Source organism: Nyctibius grandis, chromosome 2, assembly GCF_013368605.1.
Source record: "Nyctibius grandis isolate bNycGra1 chromosome 2, bNycGra1.pri, whole genome shotgun sequence".
Classification (NCBI taxonomy): Eukaryota; Metazoa; Chordata; class Aves; order Nyctibiiformes; family Nyctibiidae; genus Nyctibius; species Nyctibius grandis.
Window position 1 is genome coordinate 120,349,502 of NC_090659.1, and position 20,923 is coordinate 120,370,424.

At 40.0% G+C, this 20,923-nt stretch overlaps 1 protein-coding gene across 1 annotated transcript in view; it reads right to left on the bottom strand.

The window, feature by feature from the left end:
- The window catches only part of DLG2 (discs large MAGUK scaffold protein 2), a 1,096,363-nt gene that overhangs the window by 890,880 nt on the left and 184,560 nt on the right, over positions 1–20,923 (bottom strand). The window contains exon 7 of the mRNA XM_068425103.1: positions 17,126–17,200. Coding sequence (XP_068281204.1) covers positions 17,126–17,200 — 75 coding nt within the window. The remainder of the gene's footprint in view (positions 1–17,125; positions 17,201–20,923) is intronic.

The following is a 20,923-nucleotide window of genomic DNA, read 5'->3' on the forward strand; positions in this document are numbered from 1 at the left end:
AGAGATCAATTTATTTGACTCAAATGGTCCTTTAAAATAAAACTTTTTGTTTCTTGCACCCTTCCATAGGCTTTATTTAACTTTCCCTTGACTAGAAGCATGGAGAATAAGACATCAGTTTCATGCTCCTTTATTTTCTTTGCCATTAAATCATTTTAGGTTGTGGTATCATTCCTGTCCCCACTGATCTCAACTCACATTGACTCCATTAAGTTCATGATTTCATCCATTTTAATTCTACCAAAAGTATGACCCTATAGGAACCACAGCCCAAATATTTTTTTTGGGGGGGGGGGGAGGTGTTTGTTTTGTTTTGTTTTTTTTTAAAAATTAGCTCCTAGAGAGCTGCTGATTTTGCCATGGTACTTAACAAACACCCCCCCTTCTTTCCTTTAGCTCCTGGATGGTTGTCAAGCAGTAAAATCCAACTCTTGACACACTTACATATAAGTTTCATCACTAGTCACCCATTCAGTAGCCATTTGCCTCTCGCTGTCATCATTCAAGGGTTTCTTATTTTCTCCACCCCATTCCCTATGTTGCCTCTGTAAGTATATCTGATAGATTGGTCCCAGTTCAATCCTATGGCCTTCTTCCATAGATTTCCTGCTTCTCCATAGAACATCCCAGAACCACGTCCTGTCTCTTTTCTTTTCATCTCTTCCTCAGTCTTGACCACTGGCTGCTGAGGACATCTGTTTGGAATCAGATAATGTTAACTTCAGCCAAATTTGCTTCCTACCATTTCCTTTTGCTGCGCTATCTCCTTTCCTTTTAGATTCCTCTTAAAAAATATCCACTGATTCAGTTTTTCTCCAGTAGAACAAATTCAATGTATGCCACCTTTGGAGAGCTTCCAATTACACAGTGGCAGAAAAAGCGTCCATATTTAGTTCCAAAGAGTTCTGATAGGTGAAATGAGCTAACTGATTTGCATTTATTTGTCCAAATTATTGGCTTCTCTTCAATCTCCAAAACAAGATCTGTTTTAGAAGGGTGTGTTATTAGATGTAAGTGCAACTATATTCTTTCTTTGACCTATCTGCATTAGTGATCCTTAAATTTGCTTCAGTCCACAGAGTAACTAGATCATTTGAAAGAATTCAGAAAAATATGCAGCATAATGTAAGATTTTTGGAACACCACTGTTTGTCGAAAGAGTTGTCAAAGCCTTTTTTCTTCTCCAGGTAGTATCTGGAATTTCCCACCAGAAGTCTTTAAGATCTGTTGTTCTCATGAAAAGTTATACTTTGTTTTTTGTTTTGCAAGGGGATTGACGAGGTATTTTGGAGAGAATCTTTGTTCTACAGTACCATATTATCATATTAATGCTCACAGCTTAATGAATTTTTGGCCTTTATATTTCATTGGCATGCTGCTTTGAGCCTAACTTCACAATCATTAATGAAAATATAAAGCAAGTCTGCATATAATATTGGTTCTGGAAGCAGTGCCAGCATCCCTCTGCAACTCAGTATATATCTGTCTGGTCACAGTCACTCCTGGGGGTCTAAAAAGTCATGTAGCAAGACTGAACTCCAAGCCAATTGCCATGAACTTTTCTTTAAAACTTCAGGAGATAATGTAGCAAGCTCTTAAAATCAGCAGGAGTTGGGTGCCTAACTGCTCATGTTGTTTTTGAAAGTCTATCTCTAAAAAATATAAGCAGCAGCTAATAATTTAGCAATTCTATCAAAACAAGCAATTAAGTGTGTCTTGCATGATTTGTTCTCTATAAAAATCATGCTGCTTGTTTACTCAAACTTCTATTACCCTCTAGATTTTACTGATTTCATCTCCGGCTATTTATTCAATTATTTTATAAGGAATTGAAATCTAATTCATGAGCTACTCACAGTGACACCTAAATCTTTTCTCACAGACAATCTGTCAAATGAAGAGATGATCAGTCAGTATAAGACAGCCTATTTTTGCCGATGTATATTACTATACTTAGAAAGTAACTGAGCTAGAGTTCAGTTAAATTCCATGTTAAGAGTTTTCTGAGCCTCCCAAATTATTTTAAATTACCTAGCTTTTCTAACTATTCTGCCTTAATTTCACTAAGCAATGCAATTTAACTAATGTAGTACCTGACTCTTTCCTTACAAATTAGTATAGAAACACCCATCTGCAAAGACAAAGGCAAAGGTCCTGTAGCTTTGCACTGGACTGATAGGCATTAGGCTCTGCCACAACTCAGTGTCTTGCTGCTCACCCAGTTTGTAGTTGCAGGTGGAGTTTGCTCCTTATTTTTGTATGTAATGTGTCTCAAAAGAAAGCCTAGGAAAAACATTCAGAAAAAAATGGCTACTCAAGTCCACAAGCATTACCTCTACCTACCATTTTATTACAGTCTTCCAAAAACAAAACCAAAAAATCCCCACGTTTCCTCAGCTATCAAGATACACTATTTGCCTACAGGTGCTCTGTCACATTGATGTGATACACTACTCTGGACTTAATTAAAAATCTAAGTAATTTTCAGTGGAATCACTGATCTACTTTCCAGTGTCTCCCTGCGCTCCACTCTGAATAAAGTCACTGCATTAGGGGGTTTCTGGTGCCTGAAAGGTGACACTGCATATTGTCATCAACATTTCTACCACACTTTGAGAAGAGCACAATGGAATTAGTTCCAGATCCATAAAGCATGGTGACACTAACAGCTGCCTGATCTGGCCTTTAGGTACTGGTTCCTGCAATGCAGTTCATGAAAATGACTAATAATAACATTCAGATAAAGTAGCATGTTGGATAGAAGCAGAGGGGAATGACAGTAGGAAGGGAAGAAATAGGATATTTCTGAAATTCCCTGTCTCCTACTGCAGATGCCTCCCTGACCTGTGCACCTAAAAGAGATTATGATGCATCACCTAAAGCCCTCAACCCTACTTACTTGCCTAAATCACCCTTTTGGGTACAGAAGATTGCTTCATTCTTTCACCTCAAAGGATGGGTGGAGGATGATAGTATAATTGTATTTAATTGCAGTATAATAGCATTTTTGTGAATGGAAGTTCAGCGTTCAGCACAAGCTTCACTCTGGCGGTCAAATCCACATTTCCACCTCCCAGGAGAGTGCTATGACCAGCAGCAATAAATAAGGCTCAGACAGAGGAAGTCTCCACCCTGTCTGTGAAAGGTGGCCAGTTGTACATGGAGAAATGAAAGAAGGATGGGAAATTTACTTCAGAAAACTCTGGTGCCTGAAGTCTTGGAGACATCTAAGCAGGGAGGAAGGGAGGAATGGGGATGGGCTTTATGAATTGCTTATTTGGATTTGGAAACTTAAATTTTATCTAAGCTGCACTTCAGTCACTAAATTGCTTATGTGGATCCAGGGCTTTGTAGTCCTGTGATGCATTCCTGCCTGCTAGACTGGCAGTAAGAGAAGGTGTTTCATGGTAGCTCAACCCGCTTAGAGGATAGCGGCAAGAACAAGTAGCTATTTGTTATTAGCTGGCCTTTTCAATTTCATGACAGTTGAGGTTTTCTAGCTCCTGCTCAGAAAGCAAGATAAATTTGAGGCTTCTGCAGGTGTGACAGTATCTTTAGTCAGTGATGAATAAACAGAAAAAAATAAGAACAAAGATACAAAGATTGCAGTAGTAAGCAACTGGATAAGAGACTGAACAAAAGGCTATGGAACATCTGTTAAAAAAAAAAAAACAAATGACATTTACTTTTCTATGCTTTTGAGCCACGTTATTTTAAAACAAAGAAGTTTAAACCACCTTGAATATTGATACCTTCAACTTGTATCTATGATGCATAGATTCCTGAAACATTCTCTTGTTTAAAATTAGATTATAAAATATGTTATTATACCAATGTTTTGGTTTTGCACCCAAAAACTGAACCCTCAAAATAACAAGCTGTTTTCCCATCTCCTGTCTTGACCAAAATAAAAAAAAATAAAAAATTGAAGTGTCAGGTGCTCTGTAATATAAAAATATGTTTTTCATTAAGTTTTCCTTTCATCCTCAGTTTCAAGATAAAAAGGTTCTAATGCTGGCCCAGGAAAATTACACGTGGAATCTGAAATCATATCACACTGTTATGCAGTATTGTACACATTAATAAATCTCAGAAATTTAGGAAAGCAGCAAGTATTTGTACACCTAGCTTGGTGAAACCAAGGGACAGACACGGCGATTTTTCTTAGGGTGAGTTGGGAGCAAGCAAGAACTCAGAATTTCTTTCAGAAGAGCTCATAGCTCCTATTTCCCAGTCCCATTGTGCCTCAGATCAGCCATGATGTCATGCATTTCATGTAAAATCACCAGTAATAAGGACTCAGAAATTAGCTGATAATTCTGTTAATTAGCTGCGAACCACAACACAAACCAACTCCCTCTCCCACGAAACTGTAGTGATTCTGTACTACTAAACAAAGTCAAAATAAGAAATAGTATCCAACCTCCATGCCCAAAATAAAATTTGGAAGTAAAAATAATCAGATGTGAATGAATAAAGATGTCAAGCTTGGTTTAGTAAATAGACCATTTAATAAGCTCCCTTTTCTGGGAGTTTACTGCTTAACAGCAGTTAAGCACACCTAAGAACCCAAGAAACATGCAATATGCTAAACTACTACTGTGAATGCTATGAATCCACAAACCTAATTCAATTTTTTCCATTTTCAGAGGTGATAAACTGAGGAGACCCTTCTACTTTCATTTCAAAATCAATTTTGTCATCGATTTCACTGAAACAAAAGAAGGTCTTATACAAGGACCTACTATTAATTGGAAAAGAAAGACTGAGAATAAATTTACAAGAAGAGATCCGCAACTTCCTATCAGCCACAATGCAACAAATAACATGCAAAAAGCAACAGAAAATAAATGAGGAAAATGGAAAGATCTGCTCAAAGACATTTTTTATTGTAGAGGATGCCGAGTTTCCACAGAACTGATGTTGCAGAAATTTAGTGGCAATTTTAATTTCATGAAAGATAGCCCAAAAAAATCATTGTTTAAATCACCCCGTAAATCTCTAAAAGTACTCTTCATGCACATAGCTAAAGGGGGAGAAAATGCATAGCTGATCAGATCATTTTCAAGTAGAATAAGCCTATATACTACATTAGAAAACTGATAAGCATATACCTGATAAGTAAAAACTTCTTTACTACAATTAATAACTGATAAATTAAATGCCAAGATTTTACTATCAAATCAGTTCTTCATTAAAAAAAAAAATAAATCCAGGACAGGATTCAAACTTCCAAGGTTTAATCACTTTTACTCACGACAGAGGGAATGAGCAACCAAACCCTGCCCTGTTACACTGGTGTAAATCTAGATTTACTTTACCATATCTGAGAGCAGAATTTTGTTCCATTTATCTAATTCTTATTTTAATGAGTTCTGGTCTATTAAAAGTAACTGCCCATCCATAACCTTAAACTTAAGAAGCCTCTAAACTCCTGATTACTGAAAGCAGGAAAGATATTCCAAGGGAAATATCACTCTGTACTTGACATCTTACCACACTTTATCTCTAAGCAGCAACAGTCTTCTATCAGCTGCAGAGCTATAGAGGTCCTTTGAGACTTTTGTTCTATCTGCTATGGCCAGTCTAAAGTTTTATGAACCGTCTAAAAAGACTCAGTCTGCTAACGCCAAATGTGACATAAATAGGCTTGTTAGCAGGCAGGCCTGGGCTGAGCTTAGAAACAAAGGCTCCACCATCCAGAGATGCAACAGATCAGGACATGCAATTTCGTTTTACAGTAAAGGGGCAAATCCAGGTAGACTACAAAATCTCAGGTTAGTGATTCACCTGGCTTTTTTACTAAGACTAATCTTTAAATAGTGGCTCTGTGCATTTCATGTTTTATCGTATCATATTTATGCCATAGCAGAGACCAACACAGGATCACAGTGGAGGTTAGAAGCATGTGACAGTGAATCATTTCCAAATTCTTAAGTGAGGTTTTACATGATAAATGCTTCCTGTAACAACAGATGACTGGGTTCAATCTTCCGAGGTTTATTCCCTGTCCTTAAATCCAGTATGGCCATTCTGCTACTGTCATGACATTTAAATGTTTCTAGGTGGCTATCCAGTGTCAGAAATCATTGCTCTTCACTCATGGCTATTTTTTTTTTTTCTGATTACATATTTTGCAATGATAAATAGTGTTAAAAAAGTAAATGTTTATCCAAATAGGAATATCCCTCTCTAAGTACCTCAAAAGTAAGGACATGGCATGGAAGAAGAAAATGTGGGAGCTATTTTGTGGGTGAAAAGAGGGCACCAAAATAAGGAAGAGCACTCCCTTACACCTCCTTCCATCCCCAAAATAATTCAAGACCCAGGCTGCACTCAGGAAATCCCAGACTGGAAACAGCAAAGGGAGTACCACAGCAGTCAGACTGAGAGGCAGGTGCACAGCAAAAAAAGGATAGGAGCTGAACAGCAGCAGGTTTAAACTAGCTGGAGACAGGGCCAGAGCGTTATTTATGCAGCAGAGTTCAGTACAACTGGGGTAAGCTCAGGAGCTGATGCCAAAAGCACAAAGGAGGTACTGAAATGTCTGCATAAAAATACATATACATAGTATGTGTTTGTGGGAAGAAAAGCTTCAGGTTCTCTGTGGTTTTGCTTTTTCTTTAATTATACAGCATCCTATTTTAGATGTTTCCGCCATACATTATAAACAATTCAGAGGAATACAGAATGCACAGCCTCTAAATGTAGTTGCCCCTGAAACTCAGCTCTCAGCAGACAGAGATGGCTGAGCAGATTGAAGATCTGATGGCTCCTACACACTTTGATTGTCCCGTTGCTCTACAGCTAGAGCACAGCTCACAAACTGAAGGCAAACAACCGAGAAAAGGGGTGACCCACGCTGCAAAAATAACATATCAAAACCCTTTCCGGAAGTTACTTCATTACCTACAATGGCAAACATTTGTAAAAATGTCTCTTCCCCTTCCACAAAAGAATAATGTCCTGTTCTGTCATCCACTGCTTTGTTGCAAAGCCCCAAGGTTGTTCCAAGAGCTGACCAGTTGCATGGTTGTCTTCATTTAGCCCACACCCAGGGCTAAACAATAAGCAGTTTTTCTGTCACCCAATGTCTCTTCCCAACCAAGAAAGGGAATTGGGAAAAGGAGGGAGACTCATGGGTTAAAATTTAAACAGATTTAATAAAATAAGAAAAGCAATATCAATGCTAATACAAAACACACAAAATTGTACTTAGCCCACAGAGTGGCGGCAAGTCACCCCAGGAATAGCAATCATTGGAAAGAAGGAGAAAGATAGAGTGGAGAAAAGAGCATAACAAAAAGTACCCCTCCCCATCCCTAGCAGCTTGCCCATTTATAGTGAACCTGATGTTAACGTTATAGAATACACCTGTGGGCCAGCCTGGGGCAGCTGCCCTGGATTTCACTGCTAATGCCCTTGATTACCATACCACAGCTGACCACAAACTGAAACAAAATGTAACAGAAAAATGATTCTATAAATTTTATCCTCAAGAAACCAGGACAATGGCACAGTAAAATAGTTTACAAAGATGTGGCATAATGCTTGAACTAATTATCTGTATCATGGGTTAATTACTTTGGGTGCAGCACTCATTCCAGAACTGTCATGCTCAGCGTATTTCTATATAATGTAGTCATGTTCTCCACCTCTCTGCTTCTCCCCCTTGTTTGTAAAAAGGGGATAGCAGCTTTTCCCATCTTCTTCACAAGGGTCTTGTGACAACAAATTAATACCCCGAGATGCTCAGACACTGAGGAAACACAGTAAAGTACCCAAGGTAAGAGAGAAGAGATGGGCCTACTGGGGGTTAGATGGATCGGTACTGATGGAATGACTGATAGGATGCGTCTGAATCCATAATTAATGCTAAACACTTCAAACGAATATTTATCCCTGTGACTTCACATAAGATGGTGATACTTGATGAAAAAAAAAGGCAGATGCCCATGCAGAAAATGTGTACACAAGCTTCACTCAGACTGCAGGAGTCACCAACAAACAGGGCTGAGCTGTACCAGTACAGTACCAGTACAGTTGTACCAGTACAAGTTGGGGGCAGAGCTGTTGGAGAGCAGCGTAGGGGAAAGGGACCTGGGGGTCCTAGTGGACAATAGGATGACCATGAGCCAGCAGTGTGCCCTTGTGGCCAAGAAGGCCAATGGCATCCTGGGGTGTATTAGAAGGGGTGTGGTCAGCAGGTCAAGAGAGGTTCTCCTCCCCCTCTACTCTGCCCTGGTGAGGCCGCATCTGGAGTATTGTGTCCAGTTCTGGGCCCCTCAGTTCAAGAAGGACAGGGAACTGCTAGAGAGAGTCCAGCGCAGAGCCACGAAGATGATTAAGGGAGTGCAACATCTCCCTTCTGAGGAGAGGCTGAGGGAGCTGGGTCTCTTTAGCTTAGAGAAGAGGAGACTGAGGGGTGACCTCATTAATGTTTATAAATATGTAAAGGGCAAGTGTCAAGAGGATGGAGCCAGGCTCTTCTCAGTGACATCCCTTGACAGGACAAGGGGCAATGGGTGCAAGCTGGAGCACAGGAGGTTCCACTTAAATTTGAGGAAAAACTTCTTTACGGTGAGGGTGACTGAACACTGGAACAGGCTGCCCAGAGAGGTTGTGGAGTCTCCTTCTCTGGAGACATTCAAAACCCGCCTGGACGCGTTCCTGTGTGATATGGTCTAGGCAATCCTGCCCCGGCAGGGGGATTGGACTAGATGATCTTTTGAGGTCCCTTCCAGTCCCTAACATTCTGTGATTCTGTGATTCTGTGTGAGCTAGGACCCTTGGTTTTTGGCAAGGGTCAAATCCCAGGAAGGGATGATACAACTCAGGTCTGCTTGCATGGACAACTGAAGCTCTAGCTTTCAAGCCCCTGAAAACATAGGATATTTAGACCTATGTCTAAATAGGAATAATAATAGGAAGACTATTTATTCATAGTCTTCCTGTGACACATAACAGTTTATTAATTATATGGTCTATAAGCACTTTCCCATTTGTATTTCTTGCTTCCTTAGAGCACTCAAAACAAACAAACAAAGCAAACAAATCCTAATTTGCATGACACTTCTTAACTGTAAAAAAAATGTCCCAAAGAGCAGAGAAATTAGTATTCCGCAGGGTAGAGTCATTTCTACCAGCCTTTGAAGAAGATTTTTATATTCATTTCTTCAGAAATGCCTATGCAAGACCTCCCTGACATATAGGCTACCCCAGTCCCAGGGCAGGATTCCCCTGCTCATTTACAGTGGCATATGAGTGATACAAACAGGGTCGAAGGGAGGTCCCCCAAGCACTTCACAGGAGACATTCAGAACTTTTCAGGAATAAATCTTTGGAGAACATGTTCCCTAAGATGGTTATTCACAGCCATTTATGTGATAATGAGAGACCTTTAGGTTTCTATAGCCCTGTAAGTGTAAATGACATTATACAGTATGTATGTACTGAATGAATAACAGGACTTGCAATCTAAAAGTACAAATGAAAATGTCACTAAAACATATGGTCTATTATGGTTAAATAGATTTTTTTCCAAGGTATTAAGCAAAAAGGTGGTTGGTAGAATACAAGGTTACGTGAGATGCTGCAACACCTCTATGGCTTGGGCTGTGCCCGGATACAATCCTGTATTCATTTGCATTTTGCCTGCAAATCAGTGGCAGCTCCACATAGCGATGAAACGATAGTTATAATAAACTGCTTGTTTGGGATAGCCTAGAAGGAAAGTGTCGTAGCTGAGTCTCTGATGTAGGTCACCACTTTGCCACAGACTTTTGCAACACTGAGAAAAACCCCTGTCGTGGGATACATCTTTGGTTCAGACACCTGTATCAGAGCTGGTTATCTAGGTATCCTTTATCATTAATCAAGAGAAACGCACCCTTCCATAGAACAATTCATACTTCAAAGATCAGTCTAAAGGTGAACTGTACCTCAAAACTCTTTATAGATCTCCAATGACAGATGAATTTCATTTTCAGCATCTCTAACAAATACTGCCAAGCAAGGCACAGTTCCTACCCTTTGTCTTCCACAATTGCTTCAGCCATAATTTTCTTCTACAGATTTTTACAGTGCCGTGCACAACAAGGCTCCATGCAGTTTCCAGTTTCCCATATTATCGTGGCATGAGTTACTGAACCATGAGTCACAGCCCTGCTCTTCCACTCGAGCCCCACTTCACCTGTTGGTTACGTACACATACCCTTTCTCAATTTATTTAATGAATGTGTTCGATTTCCTAAAAAAATTAAATCGCTGCCTCATTTTATGCTGCACCACATCTAAAACAAAAATAATGAAAACAATTTAGCTCACCTTACTGGGGACTATGAATACTTCTAAATGGTCATAATAATCATATTGCAGGGTGTAAATAAAGAGTGGAGCTAACTTTGTTCTTGTGTATATCATCATAAACTCAGAACATTTTAATTGCTCGTATTTGACCTTAGCATGGAATTTCCCATGTCAGGAAAGCATGGCTTTTGGGTAGAAACACCCCTCGGATATAACCCTCAAGCTATGTATATGTTATCAGAAAGACTATACTCCAATAGTGCTCTTCCCCTGGGAATAATAAATAATAAATACTGTAGAATTTGGATGTCCACACCGTTTTTAAACTTCAGTGACACTGTCAAAATGTTGCCTGGCTAAATCAGCACTTAGAACAGAATTTTAAATTAGTGTCCAGAAAAGTATTAAGTTTTGTATAAATTTTTGTGCTCATATACCTCATGAGTTGCAACGATTTTAAGTAGTTAAATCTATATTTGCTTTTCTATAAAAGTTTGCCTTTAAGTAATTGCTGTCATAAAGATCAATACCAAGTTTCAGCTTAAAGAAAATTTCTATAACCAAGTTAGAAATATTTTGTTCTAAGTTATGCACTGCTATGCTTCTGTGACTGGGACTGTTATAGAGACATTCTGATGCTTTCCATAAAACAAATAAAGCAATGAAGACAGCAAATATCCCATACATAATGTATGTTTAATGAGATTACTTGTTGTAAATACCTCATGCAAAACGTTTCCTGATGATGATGTCAAGCAGCTATGTGGGTCAATCTGCAGATAACGGTTTTGTACAGCTTAATGTTTATCATACTATTTTTTAAACGTATTATCGCCTTACCTTAAGGGTTTCTGAGCTTGTTTTACAATTGTGAAACCCCTCCCTTGTTTCACTGGGATCACATGAACTGAAACAGGAGGAAGGAGCACATGTCATAAATTAAGTATATATATTTCATTGTCAACGGGCTATTACCATTTTAAAAAACCTTCTGTCCCCTTTCTTCCCTACTCTTTGATGAAATAGAGGAGTAAGTGGCTTCTCTTGCCCTATTTCTCTCAAAATTTGCTCCTGATCCCTTCTGTTAACACATAGTCTGCTACCGTCTGCCTCTATCTACACAAGCACTAAGTATTTGCTGCCCTGCTGGGAAGCGCTGTGGTTTGCTGCTAATCCAATACTACCTTAGTCTAGCTGGAACTTTCCCCACTGAATCTGTAAATCAGATTACAGGAGAGATGTGGGAACTCTTCAGCACCTCGAGCTACAGCCAACAGCAACAGGAGCAGCATTTTTTTCCCCAGGGAAGGCTGGGGAGGGGTGGTGCAAATGAGAAGGAAGCATCAGAGAGCTATCCAAGGGGAAGAGGGATTTCAATGGCTATTTTAAAAAGCAGCTTCGTAGCTGGCAACTGGTGACAGACTCAGCAGTGCAGGGTACAGACAGCCTTTTTAAATGGTAAAGAGGTGGACAGTAAACTGCCTTCAGCACTGGGCAAGGAGGGGCATGGGAGACCTTGGGAATGCAGAAGATCTGCAGGAATACAGTGACCCAGCAGAAATATGCATGGCATTACTTCAATACCTCCTTTAAAAACAAAGCTGAGTTTTAGCACTCAAAATTTTCCATTACCATCAGCGCCGAGGTGAAAGATAGAAGAACAGAGCATTGTATTAATAGCTCAATTCTCAAATATTTCACGTTAGCCACAAAAAACATTCCCCACCACCCGGATTGTCTGTGGAATTTATTAGCCAACAGGGTTTTAATAGAAAAAGACTTAAAGCTTAGAGAGAGAGAGAGAGAGAGACACCCTGCAAAAGGCACTTTCTGGAGTGCAGAGCTATTTATTTATTTTATAGAGTACATCTACACAGGAGAGGAAGGGACATCATTATGAGGCACAACGTGAAGTCCCAGGAGAGAGACGAGTCCAGCCAAACAGAGCCATTTATTTGTCTTACGTTAAAGAGAGCAAGACTGATTTCAGAAACTATTCTTCCAGACTCATAGCCTTAAAACAAAGCAGAATATGCATGTTTCAATATGTTTCTGCTTGGCTCCATTGTACAATATTTTGTCAGAACATTCTTTACATAGAGCACAACCACCAGAACTAACAGAGTCATTTTCCAAAAGTACAAATTTCTTTGAAAAACCTGCTGTGAAGTGAGGCTGAATGCAAAAACCTCGATTAGTTTGAACCAGGAATGTTTATGGGTTAACTCCCAGATCAGGCTAAATTCAGATATTATGCAGGGCATTAGTGCATTCCTGTCCCTCCAGTGTTCCCAATAAACTGGGAAAAGAGAAAGCCAGAGTAACTTTATGCTCCATACACTGCTCTATCCCACGTAAATAGAGCAATAATATCCTGCACATGTACGCAGAGTTCAAAAAGGAGTGACACTTGCTCTCCTAGTGCCATGGATATAGGTAAATTGAGGAGTAGAAAGACAGAGGGCTCAGCTGCAAAGCAGGCTGGTAGCCAAAATTTGCGCTAAATTTCCACAGAATGCAGCACCTCTGTAAAGCTGCAGCCCATGAGCTATCAAAGTATACTCAGCTGCTGCATTTCCCCTGTGAGGACTCTCACTCAGGTTCCCCTACCCTTAAAGTCACTGTCACCTTCTGCACATCAAGGGGACAGCTCATGCTGAATGAGGCTCTGCTTAGGGCATGCACCAAATCCATTGCCTCTTGTGCCCACACACCCTTTACCACTCTCTCCTGCTGCTTCTCAGTGGCAGATCACTCCCCAAAACAATCTTTTGGTGGAAGGGGACTAGGACTAGGAGCCTAAGGAGCTCTTCTGAGACCGCAGCAGGGAAAAGCAGAGGGATCCTCTTAACGCTGCAGGGTGAGATAAGGTGAATGTTTGTGCCGAATGCTGAACTCAAGAAAAGCTGTTAACGGGGCTGGAAGAAAAACAACCCCAAATGTTTTTCACAACACAGGTACAGCCTGTGATACTTCATTATCTTTGCATAATAGATCTAGCTAGCAGGCAACCCCAGCAATAGGAAGGTTTAGTATGCTAAAGAGCAGTGCAGTGAACTCCTCTTGGAGTATTTATAATCAAACACTACAAATCCTTTGGAAGATATGACTAAAAGTGCAAGTGCAGACAAAGCCACCCTTAGGTAATTCCCTTGATTAGAACTCTCAGACTTAAAATGAATCTAATTAAGGACATTATGAAGGCACAGAAAGGCAGTGTTCACTTATGCCCTCTTTTGCAGATGGTGAGTTGCCAAACAGAACTGAGAATCTTAATTGCAAGAATCCTCAGAAAATCCAAAAAGGATGGTAAATTAGGGACTGCAAAAGTCAGGCTGTTACACAACAGCAAGGCTGCCAGATCTCCTCGTTCTTGCAGGAGATGGGAAAGGCGCTCCCAAGAGAGAACACAGTGCTTTTTACAAAAACTGCTGAAAAAGGAGAGAAAAACCTAGCCCAGATTCATGCCATCCTGAGTGATGCAGCCAGTAAAACTGATGAAAGAGGATACCCTTTTACCAGTTGTTTTTTCTTTCATTATTTGACACTGTTCCTTATACTGCTCTTGAGAGGCATCCAAACACACATTATCGTCATCTAATGGAGCTGTCACAACTGGCTAGATCTCTGCTTTTTTTTTTCATCGTTCAATCCTTCCATAGCAGGTAATATGCTTTGATGTGTCACTGGAAATTTTCATTTCATTAATCAGCTTTCTATCAAAATGCTGGCATTTCACAGATATTCTTCTCAGATAAAAGCAAGGTAGTTAAAAAATACTTTTGAAATCAGATGATGAAAAACACTGACCAACTAGACGTTCATTTCTGTCAGATTTAATTTTCCCCAGCTGTCTGCATTAGTCTCCCAAGAAAATAAATCTACTGAAGTATGGTAAAAAAAATGCTTCTAAATATCTCATACAGATAAAGTAGACAGAAAAATCTGTTTGGCTGCATAGAAAATGGTTTGATAAAAAAGTAGCAGGAGGTACTTGGGAATTACAGCTTATTTTTGGGGTAGTGCTGAGCTCCTTCACTCCATTCAACTCTCATAATCAAGCAAAAAGTAGATGGAAGCAGGCTCCAAGTAGGCAATTACCTCAAGGACCACATGTTGTACTCTACATTCAATAAAAAAAAAGCAAATAAGTGAACGGTTGAATTGTATTCTAATAGTTAGTTGGGGTTTTTTTCATAGACTCATAGAATGTTTTGGGTTGGAAGAGACCTTTAAAGATCACCTAGTCCAACCCCTCTCTGTCCTGAACAGATACATCTTTCCACTAGACCAGGTTGCTCAAAGCCCCATCCAATCTAGCCTTGAACACTTCCAGGGAGGGGACATCCACAACTTCTCTGGGCAACCTGTTCTAGTGTCTCACCACTCTCATCATAAAAATATTCTTTCTCATGTCCAATCTAAATCTACCCTCTTTCAGTTTAAATCAGTTGCCCCTTGTCCTGTCACTACAGACCCTGTTAAACAGTTTCTCTCCATCTTTCTTATAAGTCCCCTTTATATATTGAAAGGTCTCCCTGGAGCCTTCTCTACTCCAGGCTGAACAGCCCCAACTCTCTCAGCCTGTCTCCATAGCAGAGGTGCTCCAGCCCTCTGATCATCTTTGTGGCCCTCCTCTGGACCCACTCCAACAGGTCCACATCTTTCCTGTGTTGAGGACTTCAGAGCTGGACACAGCACTGCAGGTGGGGTTTCACGAGAGCAGAGTAGAGGGGCAGAATCACCTCACTTGACCTATTGGTCACACTTCTTTAGATGCAGCCCAGGATACAGTTGGCTTTCTGGGCTGTAAGCGCACATCACTGGCTCATGTCCCATTTTTATCCACCAGTACCCCCAAGTCCCTCCCTGCAGGGCTGCTTTCAATCCCTTCATCCCCCAGACTGTATTGACAATAGCACCCAACCCAGGTGCAGGACCTTGCAGTTGCCCTTGTTGAACCTCATGAGGTTCACACAGGCCCACTCCTCAAGCCTGGTAAGGTCTTTCTAGGTGGCATCCCTTCCCTCTAGCGTATCAACTACATCACTCAGCTTGGTGTCATCTGCAAATTTGCTGAGGGTACATTCAATCCCACTGTGCTGTTGATTAAGATATTAAATAGTGTTGGTCCTAGTACAAGTTTCCACTCTAACAGTTTAAAAATAACACTTCTTGGAGTTATTCTGATCTTAGACCAGTTCTAGTGCTAACAAAGACAACGAGCACGATCCTCAGTTTACCATTTTTTGTGACAGTATAGAAATTTGCAAGATAGCAGGTGTATAGATATTACCTATGCATGCACACATATCTGGTGTAATAAGAGACAAGCAAAGAATACTCAAGCCAAATGCTTTTATTTTTGATAGTTTAAGAAACAAATAGCCAAAAAAATACCCAAAGCATTTAAAGCCACTATCTGAAAAGTCAGGTCTTGGTGTTAGTGGAAATCATTGAGTGCAACTGCTCTTGACTTACTACAAATGCCCAGTACACTTCCATTTCTCAAAGCAGCACACTGCCATACTTGTGCTTATGCTACAACCCTCTTAATATAAACAAAAAACAACAAGACCACATCACAAAGTCAATTCAAAGCCTGTGAGAACAGAAACTAAGAATTAAGAAGAGTTACTAATTAGTTACTAGGCTAGATCCGCACCTGGTAATAAACTGTTTAAATCAACTGTTCAATCAATACTTTTAAGTGTGTCTATTTTAATACAGATCAACAATGATATTATTAATTTTAACACATTATAAGGACAACCAAAACCACAGGGTTTACAATCACTTGCACGGTTAGCAAGACACTCAGGGAAAGCAAAAGCTTGAATTTGTTTCTCATTCATCTACTCATAAAAGGTGACAAGTTGATAGCTGTGGACCGACATCATGCTGTGGTCCAGAGCCAAAGAAAATGTCAACTAAATCCTGCCAAGTCCTCAGCTGAGATAAATCATCATAGCTCTATTAGTCAGCCCTCTACTTCCAGCACCCAAGGATTTGGCTTTATCTACAATGTATATTCGGACAGGATATAAATCAATGCAGTGTCAACTTGACCGCAGTTTTTTTTCTCTTCAAATATTACTGTGTCCTTGATAGTTAAAAGTAAATCTCACTGAAGTCATCTAATTGGCAGGAGGAGGAAAGCATTTACAAAGGTCATTTCCTATAAATCCAGCAGACTAAAGTTCACTCACTGCCCATCATCACAAAAGTGTTGTTACCTACACTGGGCAAATTTTCCCACATAGTAGTCTGTACAGCACTTGGAATCATCAGTCTTTCTTTCTTCCTTGAGAATGTAGAAAAGAAAAGATGCATCTCCCCTTCCTTGTGTCACCACCTGGGTCTGGGGACAGCTTGGTGAATTAAACAACAGCCGTTTCTGGCAAACCCTGCAGGAGCTTATGAATGAATTCCCACAAACTCTGCCCATGACCAGACAAAACTAGCAGGCTCCCAGTCATCACACTTAGCCGGAGCACAGAGTTATAGCAATCAACAGTAACTTCACACTCCTCTGAGCTGAACACCACCACCGACCATACCATGCTTGTCACTGATCCCCATTGCTCCTTGTGGAATCAATTAAATTCCCAAAGATGCTGAACTTCTGGAGAAGCCCTGCTAAACCACTACCCAACATTTCAACAGCTCAGGCTTCCCAAGGAGCTTGGTCTGGCCTTAGGACTCATTTCTGTTCTTTCTCAAATGCACTGAGTAATTTTACCCAACAGGGCTGCTCCAAACACAGAGACTTACCATTCAGTCTCTCAAATCTTTGTATTAAAAGGCTCAGACTTACGGTAGAATGCTGAATGGGTATCCAGGCAGGTGTTTCGACTGAGCATTTGTGAGATGGGCATCTGCCATGGCTCTGCTGCAAATAAGTGAAAATGGCGTTATATACAACACAGTACGTGCTGCAATCGCTAGGTGCAATGTACTCCATTCCAGATGGAGCACCTAGGAGTTTGCTAGTATGCATTACACCTCACAAAGTCATTTTCCACTGTTATGTAGGGAAAACAATCTGCAGGTCATAGGACTAAAAAGGCCTCAACAGTTACCCATTAATTTTGCTTTGAAGTTCTCAGTTATGAGGGTGAACATATCCTTTATCCACTCTGAACTCCAAGCATGTGCCATCTGGCTTTCCTCCGCACTGGAGCACTCAGAGAACAACAGCTGAGCTTTAGGTAGTAGGTAGAGACTGGCTTTTTTCTCTCCATTTTATGACAAGCCATTTCCATCACATCCTCTTCGAACCAGTGATAGCTGCAGCTTGAACAACCCCAGGGCTATTTTACAGGAGGAGTAAGTCTATCCCAAATTTTTAGGGTGTGTTTCTTTGCTGAGCAGAACACTCTGCTTGCTCCCCAGATTGGCCCCGGGAGGACATCATAGAGCAAGTACCCAAGAGTCCTGCAGTTCCCTGAAACTTTGCAGAACCAGAAGAGCAAGGGATTAATTTAAAGTCTAATGTTCCACATGGCAGTGCAAGATGCAACCATCAGGCCTTCAGGCTGATCTTCCTGTAATTTCCCTCACATTTGCAGTGATTCAATTACATTTTAGCAAAGGTTTGGAGCCCATCAGAACAAATTGCACAGCAGATTGGGTCAGGGTCCCTGAAGAAAAGTTCAGAATAAATTCTGGTGTCTGCCACCATTACTCTCAGCATTTCACATAAAAGTCGAACTATTATTTAGCTCCTTGAATTGGAGGACTCTCATAATCATGTGTGTTGCTGAAGTTGGAAATAATGCAGGGAAAAAAGCTTCCTTCCTTTTATTTTCATTTAAGCCACATATATCACAAGCAACTACATTACACCTTTCTTTTCCCCATGCTGAGAGCAAAGGAGAGCAACCTCTGCAAACACTAATGATTAGGCTTCACATTATTTTCAGTTTTGAGCCTGATTTAAGAACATTAACTAACGAAGCACTATTAGTGCTTTGTTCTTTATCTCTAAAAAGTAAACATTTGTAAAGCATTGCAATACTAAATACTTTTATAAGCAAAGAAAAAAGGAAAAACTGTGCATATCAGTTGCAGCTTTATATTCTCCAAACCTTAAAAACTGGTTATCTTTATGTTTTCACTTAGAAAACTTTAAGGAATATTAAAAAAAGAGCTAGCAAGCAAGAAGCATTGTACCTTGAGATGAAAGCTTAGAAAGACTTGTTTAAAAGGATTTGAAAAAGTCACTGCTATCATGGTAGCAATATCCTGCAGGTGTGTGTTATCTCCTGTAAGGAAGGAATGAATGCAACAGCAAGCTATGTAATCCTATCAAAATAATAAAACTATAAATTAATTTTGTTCAAAAGACTGCAAGAAATATTGGTAATTATTTTTTCCTTTCTTTAACAATTTAGGCCTTCAGTCTTTAATCCAAGACAAGATAAAGGCAAGAAAATTAATAATTTGCTTTGGAGAGGAAACATTTTTCTGACTGAAAAGCCTGATCTTACAAAGTCAGGTAACCATGTATAACATGTTTGTCAGGGGACCCCTCAGAAAGACTCCTCACATTCTTAAAGAGGATACATCTGCAAAATAAAAGCTCCAGATCTCATAGCAGGAGGGGCTAATACTCTGCAAGTATTCTTGACTTTGACATTCACACCAAAATTGCCCCAGGGCCCAGAATCACATGACACAAGCTGCACACTCAAAGGCCAGAAAGACAGAGGTAACTGGGAATTGCTCGTAGGCAGCAGTTCTCTAGAGATCCCAGCACAAGGGCTGGCCTGAGCATGCATCTGGGCTGTAGGGTGACCTGCAGAGTTTGGCCTTTCACAGCTGGATATTTGAATTACTGTGCCGATAACATGACATTGCACTGGAATTGGCTGAGAAATGCACGTAGCTCAAGGGCGAGGACTGAACACTTTTCTCCTACAGCTTTTGGGGGTTTGGGGTTGGTTTTTTTTTTTAAATTACAGCTGATTTCTTATTTGAATGATCACTACTTTTTTATTGTTGTGTAAAACACAATGCTTTTCATACCTTTCATATCTTACATCCTCACCTACTTGACATAGTTCTAAGAAATACAGTTGTGTGTCAGCTGCTAGTAGTGCTTTTCTTCATAAAAGTATTCAATTTTTTTTTTAAAATCAGCCAAAAGCTCCAACATGTCACACCTAGAGACACTAATTTAAAAAAAGTTACTCAAAGTTCAACACTACATAAAGTATTCTGCAAGCATAGGAAAAGCAAGTAAGCATAGGAATAAATACATAGGTAATTATTTGCAGGCTGTAGAGGAATTAATTCCATTTGATTACTACTGCTAACATTTTCACCAACTTAGGAGTTTGGTGAGCGTAAGGACTAAAGACCCTCGTCCACCACTACACTGGTAAGGTAAAAATCTGAAAAGTGATAAAATCCATCATTTGAAATCATTTTTCTTTAGACAGCCTTCAAGGGAGGAGAGAATTACCTGTAGTTTGCTTTTCATGTTTACTAATATTTGTATGCAAAAAGAATATATCTTGCCTTGCTGTTTGGGAGAATATGTTCCAATAAAAGATTTCTCCATCTGAAATGGAAACAGTGAGGCTGTTTCTCTATAGCTTATTAATGAGTGATTTCCACAGTCTTGTTTTACTCCCTTTCTTTGGGGATACCTAGCCTCCTGCACTAAGCTTCACCCTTGAGACAGCTCCAATGTAGTGATAGACACAGCTATCCAGGCGTAGGCTTTATCACAGCTTCAGCTTCATGCAATCAGAGCCTTCAAAATATGCAATAAGATCTTCAGCTTCTGTAATTTTTGTATAAAGAGATCTTGGGACACAAAAGAATAAATCCATTCTCATTGCTGAATTCAGCATCAATCAGCTTTTTTTCTGGGTTGATGCTTTAAATCCTTGATAAATTGCATAGCAATAATACAGTCAGGGCAATGAAGCAATGACCAAAGACAGATAGAGATGTTAACCTCCTAGTCAGTTACAGACAGTGCAATTCCTTTGCTGGATGCACTGTTACATGTAATTTCCAAACCTATAGGTTTATCAAGCATCCAGAAATGCAGACTCCATAGGTAACCAGGAGACAGAAAAGCACCAACTTCAGAAGACAAAACCAAGACTCTAAGCCCTTCAGAGTCTCTGTGCCCAACCTCTACCTTCCTAGCATGCAACCATTAAGCAAGCTTCTTTCCTACATGCTTTTCTCTGTCGGGAGTTGAAATAGCTGACTGCTATTAGCACTGGTTAGAAACATTGGTATAATTTATCTTGCAGATACACTAATATAATGCAGAGTGGTAGCATCAGTGCTCACTGCAATATTGCAGTGGGAAATATTGCATATTGAATATTAAATCCGAAGGTGAGATCTTTGTGGCACTGCACGAGAGGTTTCAGGTGACAGAGAGGCAGTTGCACATCAGCAAGCTCTGAGTAAGATTTCAAGGAAGAATTCCTCTTTTGTGTTGTGTGATCAACCATAGTGACTGCTAAGTGTGTTCGGAGGACTTAAAGAGCAAGTATGTATAGCTTATGGCCACTTTCTCATAGGCAGGGAGAGATTGTATATATATCATAATACCAAATTTGGATGGTCAAATATTGCCTAATGT